The 14,293-nt window shown below is 45.1% G+C and overlaps 1 protein-coding gene across 3 annotated transcripts in view; it reads left to right on the plus strand.

Moving 5' to 3' along the window:
* LOC147633288 (zinc finger CCCH domain-containing protein 1-like) overlaps window positions 1-9,651 on the plus strand; it is a 73,194-nt gene extending 63,543 nt beyond the window's left edge. The window contains exons 3-4 of one of the 3 annotated variants that reach the window (XM_086806329.1): window positions 8,030-8,856; window positions 8,960-9,574. In XM_086806329.1, the coding sequence (XP_086662455.1) occupies window positions 8,030-8,856; window positions 8,960-9,094 (962 nt within the window). In that variant the 3' untranslated portion in view covers window positions 9,095-9,574. Of the gene's footprint in view, window positions 1-8,029; window positions 8,857-8,959 lie in introns of all 3 variants that reach the window. The other 2 variants (XM_086806327.1, XM_086806328.1) reach the window with 2 other exon arrangements.
* Window positions 9,652-14,293: the final 4,642 nt, after the last annotated feature.

Genomic DNA, 14,293 nt, shown 5'->3' on the forward strand with positions numbered 1-14,293 from the left:
AGTGAGTTTTTCCTTTCAGAGATTCATTATCTGGGTCATATTGTATCCAAAGATGGAGTTACAATGGATCCTGCAAAGACAGAGACCATTCGCAATTGGCCCGAATTGCAAAACGTACATCAAGTACGTAGTTTTCTGGGATTATGTTCGTATTACAGGCGTTTCATAAGGCATTTCGCCATGATTGCCACTCCTCTACATGATCTCACGAAGAAGAAAACTGCTTTCAAATGGACTTCAAAGGAACAGGATGCTTTCTTGCAGCTCAAGCATGCGATCATATGTGGTCCAGTATTGATTGTTCCTGACTTGCACAAGTCATTCGTGGTTGAATGTGATGCTTGTGGTGATTGCATAGGAGCTGTCCTAAATCAGGAAGAGCATGCAGTTGCATACGAGAGCCGTCGTTTGCATGATGCCGAGCTTCATATGGATATCTATGAGAAAGAGCTCTTGGCTGTAATTCACGCCTTAAAGATTTGGAAACATTACCTTCTTGGGACTGAATTTGTAGTCAAGACAGATCATCAAAGCTATCTCAAACCAAGCTTTCAGAGAAGCAGATGACAATGGCAAATTTTCTTTCCATGTTTCATTTTCAGATTGTGCATACTCCAGGAAAGAAAAATGTGGTGGCCGATGCACTATCTAGGAGGCCTTATGTTGCTGCAGTCTCAATGGCCTCTCATGGAGACTTATCTGCTATGAGAGATTTGTATCATTTGGATGCTGAATTTTGCCATATATGGACTGATTTGATGGCTGGTCATTCACATGCCTCTTATGTTATCAACGAGGGTTATCTCATGAAGGATAATTGCCTATGTGTGGTAAAGGATTTGCGTCCAAAGGTTATGGACGAATGTCACGCTCCACCTTATGCTGGTCATAGAGGTATTATGCCTACTACTCGCATGATTCAGAGGTATTTCTTTTGGCCGAGCATGCATAAAGACATTGAGGCTTATGTGCGTGCATGTATTACTTGCCAAAAGGTGAAATTTGACAAGCAAAAGCCTCCAGGTTTGCTTCAGCCATTGCCTATTCCCTCGCAACCTTGGGAAAGTATCACGATGGATTTTACTATGGATTTGCCTAGATCCCAGCATGGAAATGATGCTATTTGGACTATTGTGGACAGGTTTAGCAAGCAAGCTCACTTCTTGCCCGTCAAGAAAACCATTAAAGCTGATCATATGGTAAAGCTTTTTCTTGCTAATATTTTCAAGCATCATGGTATGCCTAAATCCATTGTTGGGGATAGAGATCCCAGGACTACGAGCCTATTTTGGAGGGCTTTATTTGATAATATGGGTACTAAGCTTGAGTTTTCATCAGCTTATCATCCCCAAACGGATGGCCAAAGTGAAGCTGCAAATTCAGCTGTGTTGGATTTATTGAAATGTTATGTGGCAGATCAAAAGACTGCATGGGAGAAGTATCTTCCACTTGTTGAGTTTGCCTACAGCAATACGATCCATGCTTCCACAGGGAAGGCTCCGTTTGAGATTATTTATGGGACAGAGTGGTCTTGCCACCCATCCTTCGTACAAAGGATGAGATTTTTGCAGCTGATGAATATGTTCGTGACTTGGATGTTGCCTTTGGTCAGGTCCGGACAGCCATTGCAAGATCTCAAGATAAGCATAAAATGGATGCTGACAAGCATAGAAGGGACATGGAAGTCAAAGAAGGTGATTGGGTATTGCTGAAATTTGAGAAGGCTCGGCTTCGGAAGAGGCCAGGACGCGAAGGATCATATCCTAAGCTTTCTCCTCGCTATTATGGACCCTGCAAGGTGGTTCAGAAGATCAATGAAGTGTCCTACAGGCTTGCTCTACCTAGTCATTGGAAGATTCACAATGCTTTTCATGTGAGTCTATTTCGGAAATATGTGGGGCCAGATCCTGATGAGCCTGTCACAGAAGATCCGTCGTTCACTTGAGGCCAGGCCGGTGTCTCGTGTGAAGAGGCCAGTATTTTGCTGACATGGACGGGAGCCAGACTGGTGCCACCCGTGTGTTAGCAGGATGGTGTCGTATGGACGAGAGCCAGACCAGTGCCACCCGTGTATGACCTGGACTGTGTTCGACCCATGGGATTGTCACGCCATGGAAGAGCCAGTATTCGTGCCGTGTTTTGCCTATGGGACTGTCACGCCATAGGGAGACTCGTGCCTGGAACTGTGTCTTACCTATGGGACTGTCACTCCATAGGAAGACCAGGTTTTTATGTCGTGCGAGTTTTGTGCCGACAGATATTTTGTACTTGTTCCATGAACGGGAGATATGTCCATGTTACTATTTGCACATGCACACATATTTTGCATGCTAGAAACTGTTTTCGCATGACTTGTATTTTTGTGTTTGCCTGCTTGACGTGTTACTTACTGAGCGGGGACGCCTGCCAGTGAGTCATGAAGTCTGCTCTGTATTCTGACGAGTCTTGGTGCATGTGAACAGGTGGTAAGTATGTTGCACATGTTGTTTTTAATATTTTATTCTAAGCCCTTTGTTTTATAAGGTTAGGTGTTCACATTTATTTAAAAGTGGGCACCCCCTTTGGGCACCCACTTAGGGGCCAAGGTGGGAAGCCCCACTTTAAGTGAGAGTGGGGGTGGGCATGGTCACCTACCCACACCCCCTTAGAGCTGGCCACCCACATGCAAGCGTGGGGAGCCAGCCAGCACTTATTGATTACTCCCTCTCCATCCTTAATAAGAAAAGCTTCACGATCACCTTTGAGAAGGAAGGGGAATTCGTGCGCCTCCATCACCCTACGCTTGCATCGTTTGCTGTTGACGGCTGAACCTTGTTCAAAGGGAGCTGTGCTACTGCATACAACAGGCGCATGCTCTCAAGAGGGGCCATCTCCTCCAACGTTGCTGACGGCTGCACACGTTATAGGCTACGCTTCTTGCACAGAGGCGGCTGCCACCTACGTTTCTGCTCTGCTACAGCCGGCTGCTAGGCCATCTCCTCTTCAGGTCATAACCAGGCGGCTGTACACTGCAGCCAGGCCACTACAGCAGCACAGAGGCGGCTGTTCCTAACTACAGCATGCTGCCTCTGCTCCTACAGGCAACAGCATACCCTCTTGCTGCGCTGCCTGTCCTTCTTGCAGGCAGCTGCGTGTGTTCTTCCCTTTCATCTTCCTTCCTATAGGCGGCTATTCCCCCAGGCGACAGTACCTGCAGGTTGCCCACCACTACCGGCTGCACCTCTCCAAGCTACGCATGCCCCTACAGGCTGCTATGGCTGTGCACTTGTGCTCCAGCCAGTAGAACACTACCCTCAGGCGACTTCGCTTGAGCTCCTCCACACTGCAACCAGGCATCTCCTCCCTTGCAAGTGGATGCTTCTTCTCTCACAGCAGGCGGCTGTGTCTTTTGCGGTGATACTTGTCTTGGTGGTTCACCACGAGGCAATTGTTTCTTCAACAAGGGTGGCTTCATCATACCACGAGTATTGGTTCTCTATCAGCTATCCACAAGTAAGTGAATTTCAGATTTAAGTAAAGTATTTTGTGTTTAAATCTGGTAAGGGATTCCCGACTCCCTCTACGGCTACACCCGTTCGGTGCCGGGTTGTCCAAGCTTTATTGGAGAACCTCGGTCCAAAGGTGCTGAGATCGGGAGAGCCAGGCGTTAGTACGAGAGCGCTTGTTTGTGCGTGGTCTCGGAACACCAGTGAGGCGCTCTCCGCGGAGTCCAGTGAAAGCACAGGACCGTAGAGATTGGACCTTACTAGTGGTCGTACTGCTTCGAGCTTCTACATCAAGTTTCGACTTCGAGCATATTTGTTTGGTACTGTTTTCATATGTACATGGACATTATCTGGTTCTTGGAACCCATGGAGCATTGTATTCATTAAATACTCCCAATAAATATATCATATATTGAGGGGGGGGTCAGCCCGTTCCGGCCCGAGTGCTGGTGTCCATCTTTCCATTTCATTTCATTTAAATTTCAAGTTGTATTAAGTTGTCCATTTCAAATTTGTGGTTTTAAAGTTGTGCTATTAAGCGTGTGGGTGTCCAACGGAGTCCTTCCCACTTGACGGGATCGGTTTCAATGTACTACTCCTTATACACCACTACAGAATGGTGTGGGTGAGCACTGTAATTGTACACTTATGGAAATGGCCAGATGTATGCTTAAAAGCAAGGATTCGCCATCCAGATTTTGGCTTGAAGTAGTCATTTGTGCTAACTATGTGCTAAATTGTTGTCCCATTAAAGCATTGAAGTCTATGACAGCCTATGAGGCTTGGAATGGTAGAATTCTTGTAATTACTCATATGCTTGTTTTTGGGTGTCTGGCTTACGTGCATGTACGAGCACAACAAAGACATAAACTTGAAGCAAAAGCATTGAAATGTATTTTGTGGGGTATAAATGAGAGCAAGGGATACATGCTTTATGTAGCTTCCACCAAGAAGATTATTGTGTCCAGAGATGCAATCTTTGATGAATATGCATCTTAGCCCAGGCCCCATGCTTTCATGTATTCTACATCCATCAATTGATGCCCTAGATGTCTTTGATACATTACTGCCATTATTTGGTACAAGTGTTGAACCTGTTGAGCTTGCTTTGGCTCCAAATCAGCCCCTTGTTGCTGCTGAAAATCAGCAAAATCAGCAGCCAAACATTCCCCATATTGTTCCAGATTTGCCACACTTTGATAAGGATGCCATGGGTGATGCATTGGCTGAAGAGGATGCAGCAATTCGTGACTCATAGAGAGTTCCGTGTTGGCTCATTGATACCTTGTGTGACAAGAAGCTACCTACACTTATGCCAAGTCGTACATGCGTTGCCTCTCGACATGCATCTCATTTTGTTGACACAGCCCTTGTTGCTACCGCATCTAATGAGAAGCCACTTTCTCATTTTGATGCACTGGAGAGTGATGATTGGGTTATAGCCATGTGCTCGGAGTTGGACTCCATTGAAAAAAAATGCTACATGGGAGTTATATAACTTGCCTACAGGGGAGTGTACCAAAGGCACAAAGTGGGTGTATAAATTGAAACGCAAGCCTGATGGCTCGATTGATCGCTGTAAGGCTCGTTTAGTCACCAAAGGGTATGCCCAGAGAGAGGGCATTGACTATGAGGAGACTTTTGCACCTACTTCACGTATGACTACCATACGCACTATTGTTGCATTGGTTGCACATAAAGGTTGGAATGTGTATCAGTTGGATGTCAAAACTGCTTTTCTGAATGGTGACTTGCAGGAGGAGGTTTATGTATTGCAACCTCCTGGCTTTGTTCAGAAAGGTGCAGAGCATAAACTTTAAAGTATGCAGATTGCATAAAGCACTTTATGGCCTTAAATAGGTCCCTTGTGCTTGGTGTCAAAAGATTCATGCGTACTTGATCTCTCATGTTTTTCAGAATAGTCCTATTGAGAGTACCCTCTATGTTCACAGACAAGGGGATGATTTCATAATCCTCAACCTTTATGTGGATGATTTACTCGTGATTGGCCTTGATGAGGGGTGAATTTCAGCTTTCATAGCTGAATTACAGCATGCATTTGATGTTACAGACATGGGGCTTTTGCATTACTATTTGGGTATTCAGTTTATACCAGTTGAGAGGGGCGTCATGCTATCTCAGCGACGATACATTGAGCAGCTCTTAGAAAGGTTCCAAATGATAGATTGCATATTTGTTTGTACTCCTATGGAACCAGGCTTTTGACTAGCACTTGAGGCCTCCTCCGAGCCATTTAATGTTGCCAGTTATCAACAAGTTGTTCGATGCCTTATTTATCTATGCACTACCCGTCTTGACATTCAGTATGCAGTGTCATAGTTGAGCAAATTTATGCATTGCCCTGGCACTAGTCATCGGTAAGCACTGAAGCGTATCTTTCGTTACCTTAAAGGCACTCTTGACTTTGCATTGTTTTTATGGCAACGCATCTTCTTTATGCTTGACCGCCTACAGTGACAGTGACAGTGACAGTGACTGGGTAGGATGTTATGACACTAGGGTGTCAACCAGTGGTTACTGTTTCCCTCTTGGGGGATCATGCATTTCATGGCTCAACAAGAAGCAGCCAACAGTGACCACTTCTAGTTGTTACGCTGAGTACAGGGTAGCATTCACAGCTACTGTGGAGTGTGTATGGCTCTGCCGTCTATTGGTAGATCTTGGTATTAGATAGCCAACTGGAAATAAATAATTTTTTGGAAGTATAGAAACTTCCGGTGATGTGTTGATGAAGATATGTAATTTTCCATCGGCATTGCCAAGGAACGGACATTTAGGCTATCTTTTTAGGCTTAGGGGCCAGGGCAGAGAACCTGTGCATGCATGAATTGGGAGCAGCAGAGACAGCATGCTGGTGGTGATGGCAGCAATAGCATCAAAACACAGCCTTGATGATGATGATGATGATGATGGCGACAACAGTATTGGTGGCGGTAGCAGCATCAAAAACAGTCATGAAGATGGTTGAACCTTGCTCTAATACCATGTTGGTATCCACAAAATCAGAGAGAAAGCTATGGAGGGTGGAAGATACCCATGATGTGAGTGTGGAAAAGAGAGATGAGGATTCAAGGAGAGAGAAAGTTCAAGCCATGACAATGGTAGAGAGAGAGAGAGAGAGAGAGAGAGAGAGAGATGATAGAACACAAGAGAGATGTTGCACAACTCAAATGATACTCATTGTACCACCCAAGCACATGCTTTTATAGGCATCAAGCCTCATCTTTTGACTTAGACCTTAATAAGGGTTGTTCACGCCTTTAGAGGGTGTTCACACCAACTATCTCCGAAATACCCAACAAGATGTGTGTACCATAAGAACAAACTGTTACAAAGGTTACATGTTTAAACTGAAGATCATAAATATGGAGATAAAAAATGCCAAAGAAAAACTAGACCCGCGTACTACATGTACCATGAATGAGAAGGCTGGTACGACCAGTTGTGCTTATCCTGTATCATCCTCATTTATGACGGTTTACTTAGAGGCAATGTCCATTACATGGGGTAGAGCGGCTTTGTGGTGCTGGAGGATCTCCTGGATCTGAAGCTGGCGGGAAGAAGGCCGGGGTCTCAGAGGATGGGGACACCTGGCTCTCTGAAGGGTCTATGTCCGATCCTGGATACCTCCATGTGCGAGGTGCCAGCGGGTCCCGTTTTGAGGGCAGGTGGTTTCCCGTCCATGGTCTCCCAATCCTCTTGAGCATTGATGGGGCTGAGAATCTGCAGCATCGCCCTGAGAAGGTCCGAAGAAGTCAGCGGTGAATGGCTGAGTGGTATCCTGCTGGGCCTCGCACCCTGTCTGTAGCCTCAATAGGGCCTCTCAGTGATGATACAGCTCTAGTAAATAAAGGCCCAGGCATCGCAAAATCATGACTCCCGAGGGATACCCTCTGCTCTCCCGGTCTCTTTTGAAGGCAGTGGGAAGCTACCCTCAGCTGACCAATGGCAATCCTTGTGGCATTGGATACTTGTCAGTATAGGTATCTCGGTTTCTCAATGAAACTGTCCTCCCTGTAGAACTGAAGCTTCATGGGTAGCTCATGGGGGACAGCCATGTCCGGCTTGTATGGAGGTGAGCTAGGTCAAGGTGGATGATGTGGTTGATCTCTTGCTGAGAGAGATCTAGAGAGGGTGCGTCTGAAGACCATGTATATCAAACCATTGTGATGTGGGAGTACCAAGTCCTGTCTGTGCAAATTACATGGGTGACTCAAGTGCCACCCTCGGGGTCTCTGTCCAGTGTGTATATATGGTAGGTGTAGGTGACAGTCTGGAAAAGGGCATCAAGGACCAAGGGGTCTGCCCCAACTTCAGCAAGCACAATCTCATGTGGCACCGATGGCTTACTCCTGATCATCCAGGAGTACATCATGATCTGCGGTCTCTCTACTGTCTGAGAGAGAGAGAGAGAGAGAGAGAGAGAGGCGGCTTTATATTAACTCTACTCTCGCATTGATGTTCCCCCCCCCCCCCCCCCCGGCCCCCCCCCCCCTCCCCCCCCGGCCTCCCACGGCTTCCAGCACATTTCTTCAGAAAGAGCAAAGGCAACAAGAACTTGAGAAAGCGTCCCACGGAAGGGGAAGAGACTAATGATGATGACACAGGTTCTGCTGTCATTCAGAAGGCAAAATCTGCAAGGAAAACAGATGGTCATCTTGAATTCTCCTCTCAAAACCCAGCAGTCTCCCGGAAGCCATCAACAGAGAAAGACACCAGCCTAGAGCAAGACAAGAGAACCTTTTTCTACGAGTCTACAAGAGAGGTTCAAACTCAGACAGATAGCCGGGCAACTGCGACCTTGGAGACAGAGACAGAGTTTGATAAGGATGCCCGTGCAATCAGAGAAAGGGTATTGAAGCAAGCAGATGAAGCTTTGAGAGGAAACAAGCCTCAGGATGAGAAGGTATACAAGGGGATTCATGGGTACACTGACCACAAGGCAGGTTTTAGGAGGGAGCACACCATTGCAGGAGAGAAAGCTGGAGGTGCACATGGACCTTTGAGAGCTTCTTCCCACATCAGATGGTCGGTAAGGTTTGATTATCAACCAGACATATGCAAAGACTACAAGGAGACTGGGTATTGTGGATATGGGGATGCTTGTAAGTTCATGCATGATCGTGGAGACTATAAGTCAGGGTGGCAGATGGATAGAGAATGGGAAGAAACAGAGAAGAAGCGGAAAGCTAGATTGGCACAAGGTGTGCAAGATGAGGAAGAGAAGTCTGAAGAAGATGAAGATGGTGATGATGACTTGCCTTATGCATGCTTCATATGTCGCCAACCGTTCAAAGATCCAGTTTTGACAATATGCAAGCACTACTTTTGTGAGCATTGCGCCTTGAAGGTAAGAGTTCTCATGTCTAGCTTAGATTTTTAGTTATAGACGATAATGCACTTGAGAATGTGTGGTTGGGATCTACCTTACATGTGAATTTGCTTGTGTGCAGCATCATGCAAAGAACAAGCATTGCTTTGTTTGCAATAAACCCACAAATGGCATGTTCAATACAGCTTTTGAGATATTGAAGAGAGCAGCAGCAGAGAAAGGTAGAGCAGCAGGCTCATCCACACCTCAAGGGTGATGAGAGTTTTCTTCTGATAGAGTGATACAGGATACATACTGGTTCAGAAGTTACAAGTTGTTCTCCACGCACCTTGGAGACGATAATCAATGGGGGTATCCATCCACAAGATATATTTTCGGACATGTAAGAAATGTTCTCAAGTTGGTGAATGTTTCAAAGAGATGTTGCTTGTGACAATCATGGGGTACCTGAAGAATTTTCAAAGGGATGTTTAGAATTCTCTTTTTCATGTGACATGGATACCTTCTCTTACTCATCGACAAGTTTTTGAACTGCTTGAATGTAACTAGATGTTTTTTTATAGGTACAAGCAGTGCCTTCATATCACTTCCATACACTATTTTGGTATTAAGGAAAATGCTATAACCTTGTAACTCTGGCTATCATCTTAATATCCATGTACACAGCACAATTGCGCCCCTTGGAAAAAGGCGTTACCTTGTCTATTTCACTGATTAGTCATGCTTGTACAGTTAACATCTTGCCCAATCGTGAAGCACCATTCTTTTTTGTGAAGTACCAATTGGACCTAACAAGAATTTTCTCAATGGCTATTTTGATGTCTCCACCGTTCAATGTGAAGACCATGTATGTCACTGTATTAAGTTTCTTTAGAGTTTATATTTCTCTGATAATGGTTTTGATTGAGAGGTAGATCTTGGTGTTTATACGATGCCAGATTGAGTAGTTTCTTGGGAAATTCAGATCTTTGAATGTTTGATGGAGTCTTGGTACTAAGCCATTTCAAATGAGAGCCAAATCGATGAGGTAGAGCTTGAAAGAAGGGGAGTTTTTCTCTTGTATGTCAAGATAATGGAAGCTGTGGCTGGGTACACGACATTGGACTTCGGGGAGTGTTCTTACACTTGGGTTTGGAACCATTATTTGGAGCAGCACCCCCTTCGCCGTGTGGTGCTCCCCCCCGTCCCCCTCTAGGCGACTAGGGAGGCATCTCATCCCCCTCCGATGGTTGATGAGGGCCCTCCTCCTGTCTTTTCGGCCATAGGACCTCATTGTCAGTGGGACGATGTGCGCAACATCATGGGACTGACAGTTCGATGAAGGCAAATCTGCCCAGTGAAGGCTGGCTTTCAAAATACAGATCATGGGGACTCAGGACACGCCCAAGCGGCTCACAGGGGTTGGTTGATCCATCTCATCCCCAAAGATAGAGGGGATTGATTGGAGGTGCCCCAGTGGAGAACCCTTGGGTACCGCCCAGAAAGTCCTTGTGAAAGCCTTTAGCACAGATGCCTCCAATCATACCTCCAAGACTTCATCCATGGTACACAAACATGTTTCATTCAAGATAGGAGCACCTTGGATAACGTCTTCACTTTGTGGGAGGTGACAAACGTCAGCTAGCTTTCTTTAGGACTTAACGGTGCTCGTGCTAGACTTTGAGAAAGCCTACGACAAGGTGGACTTGACTTTCCTCAAGGGTCTTCTTATATAGGGGTCTTCAGGGCCTTCGGCTACCCATTAGGACCTTCGAGGAGCTCTTGGATCGAGAGTTGTGTGTTGCTGCGGGTTGTGGCACAGATTGAGCTCTTCCTCATCCCAAGGGGAAAAAATAAGTGGCACGAATCATGTGGTTTTTGGCTTGGTACCCAATTAGGGTTTTTAGTGGGTCCCTTGCGGCACACCCTTGAGGAAGCTTTTGTATTGGAGCTATGCACAAGTCTCTTTGGTTGGAAGAATGGTTGTGGCCAACCATGTTGATGTTGTACATCACTCTTTATGATAGCCATTCTCACATTCTTGCAAAGGCTTGGTTCAACAACTTATCAGGAACTTTTGGGGGTGACGTTAGGATCGCTCGTGCCATCATTCAACTCCCCACAAAGGGGGGCTCTACAAGGTTCCGTGGAGAGTCATCATTCAACTCCCCACAAAAGGGGAATTGGAGTCATCAATCCAATGGTACATGAGCATGTGCAGCTGATAGTCCATGGCCTTCTTGCGAGGGGGAGGGACTTCCCATATGGGTTTCTTGTTGGTAGTTATGAGGCGAGAAGATCAATCAGACAAGGTTGTCCTTTGGCTCCCTTGTTGTTTGCCTTGGTTACCCAACCCTTAATCCTTGCCCTCGAAGGTGTTGTTGAGAAGGTCAAATTGTTGGTCCAAGGGAGTAAATGGTCATTCGTGCTTTGTAGATGATTCACCTTGATTCATTTTTTTACTAATGCCTCTGGTTCTAAGTGTAACATTTTTAAATCCAGAATAAGACTCTTTTGATACATCAAGGTGGGGTTGCCAAGTCATCAATAAGTGTTTGGACATTTGGGGGATCCTCTTGGTGTTGGTTTCTAAAGAGATTTGGAAAACACTAGAGTTGTTATAATTAATTCCATCCTTAATACCTACATCATGTTTTTAATGCCCAGTGATTGACTTAGTAAAGCTCATTGGAATACTTTTATGTCTCACTCACAAGGTTCCTATGGGAAAAGTAGAAATTCACAAGGCATGGGGAAAGATTTGTGTACCTAAAGAGTTGGGGGGATTGGGATCCTATTTCTACCTATTCATGCAAAGGTGAGACTAGCTTCCCTATTGCCTAAGTTTTTGAACCAAAGTGAGTGTTGGGCCAAGATGATGAAACAAATAGTGGATGGGTCTGTGATGAGATGCAAGGGGATATGGAAAGGCCTCTCATGGGTGGATAATGTGTTTTCTCTTGCACCTCTCAAAGTTGTTGTAGCTCCCTTCTCTAACTTCTTGGGTAAATCTTGGAAAGACATCTTGGGTTTACTATGGCTCCACTAGAGTCGCTCTTTTTTTCACCTGCATCTTGGTGGTCTCACACCTTCACTCCCCCTTACCAAATTGTATGTAGGAACAACTAAGAGACTAGAATAACAAGGGGATGATATATTTTGGGGATTTGTAAAGAGGAATGGAGGGATGAAAGATAATAAGGTTACATGCACAATATCAATTTGAAGGATATGATGCTAGTCAGATAGGAACTAAATCTAGTGGGGGGTCTATAGGTCTCCACTATCATCAATAAAAACAATTGGTAAAATATTGGTGTTGGAAGAAGTTCTCTCCTCTAGATCATCCAACAATCAATGTCATCTATGGTGAGAGTATTGCCTTTGGCAGGAATGCCTTGTATTGCAACCAAGTCTAGAAGGTGAAATGAGGGTTATTTGGAAGAAAAGATGACAACTATTGTGGAAGCTTGCCCACTGAATAAGGCCCAAATATGATGGCATGGGGAAGAGTCCATATCTCAAGGCACATGCACTCTTGAAAATGGCACATGGGCCCATTTGAATGTCCACACCTCATCCTATATTGACGAGACTTTGTTAGGGTGTGGAAGCCACAGACTCTAGAAAATGACACAAGGGCCCTCTTGATTGTCCACACCTCATCCTACAGTGAATGAGACTTTGCTAGTGTGTGGAAGGCCCCACAAGTGTGCAAATTCTTAAGACAAGGTTTTGGTATGGTAGCATGGGGAAGACAAGGTTCGGGTATGATAGCATGGGGAAGAGTCCAATTTTACCATATCTCTTAAGACCCAAGAGACTCTAGAAAATGGCACCCATGCCCAGTTAAATGCTTGAACCTCCTCCGATGGTAATGACACTTTGCATGAGTATGGGGGGGGCCCCCTTTACACTTTTGCATAGTACGTTTTATGGCATGGGAAAGAGACCAATGGGTGTGGATGGAATCCCCCTCCGCATGCAAAGTATCTTTACCATCATCAGACGAGGTTGGGTATGATGCCCTAGGAAAGGGTCCAATTTTACGAGAGATCTCAAGGCACGTGAGACTCCAAAAAATGGAATGTCCAAGACTAGTTCAACATTCGAACCCTATCTAATTGTGATGAGACTTTGCAGAGGTGTGGAGAGGATTCCCCTCCACAACTGTGCAAAGTCTCATCACCATCTGTAGACAAAGTTTAGCTATTATAGCATGGGGAATGGTCTAGTTTCAGGGTCCAATTTCATGAGAGCTCTCAAGGCATATGTGACTCTGGAAAATGGTGCCACCTATGCAGAGTCTCGTCACCATCATTGAACGAGGTTTGAGTATGATGGCATGGAGAAGAGTCTAATTTTAGAAGAGCTATCAAAGCACATGATGAGACTCTAGAAAATGGTGCTCGAGCCCTCTTTATGAACACCAAACCTCATATGATGTCTATAAGAATTTATAGCGGTGTGGAAGGAGTCTGCTCCCTCCCCACTCCCCCACAGTTGGAGTTGCAACACACACAGAGGTGCAGAAAGCAAGGAGAAATCGAGAGAAGCATAACACTTAAAGTAGATTGACAAGAATGAGTGTACAAGTGAAACAACATGATAAGATCACTTACACACATGCGTAAAAGTGTGTACACACACTCGGGGGAAAAATCATAGCCTACGTCCACACATCACTACCATATGAATGGCTACAAATCCCCCTGTAGTGATGATGTGAACATGCACAGGGATTATGTGGCTGATCAATCCCCAAATGACAATAAGCTAAAAGCTTTGCAAAAAGCTTTGGACTTCTCTGATAAAAGATCCTTTATGAACATATCTGCCACATTGTCATATGTAGAGAGATAAGCTAGGCTAATCTCTCCTCTTCTTGACATAATGAATCTCTTTTTGCAAAAAGCTTCGATCTTTTCTAATGAGAGAGCCTTTATTGTCTTATGTAGAGAGATAAGAAAGGCTAATCTCTCTTGCAATGAACCCCTTCTTGACATAATGATAATGCACCTTATGTGCTTTGTGTGAGCATGAAACACTAGGTTCCTTGCAAAACTGCCAATGCAATCTTGCTACCACAATGAAGATGAAGGTGGTGGATTGTTGTCCACACCGGATCTACCAAAAGACGTCTAAGCTATACACACTCCTCCACCATCGCTCTAAAAGCTACTCTGTACTTAGAAACACAACTTAAAGTGGCCCACCACCGTCGGCGGCAGGGTGCATCTTACTAAGCCATGATATACATGAATCATCAAGATAAAAGCAAAAGCCACTATTGAGCACTTGCATGTCATAACATCTAGCCCAACCGGAATCACTGAAAGCATGCAGTTGAATATCACCCCTCTTAGCATAAAATAGCCCAAGGAACTAAGTATCTTATAAGTATCAAAATACTCTCTTAGCATCCTTCCACAATGCTTACTTCTGGGACTGTGCATGAACCTGCTCAACTAGGAGA

This window comes from Cibotium barometz, chromosome 12, assembly GCF_041138505.1.
Source record: "Cibotium barometz isolate CiBa-2024 chromosome 12, ASM4113850v1, whole genome shotgun sequence".
Taxonomy (NCBI): Eukaryota; Viridiplantae; Streptophyta; class Polypodiopsida; order Cyatheales; family Cibotiaceae; genus Cibotium; species Cibotium barometz.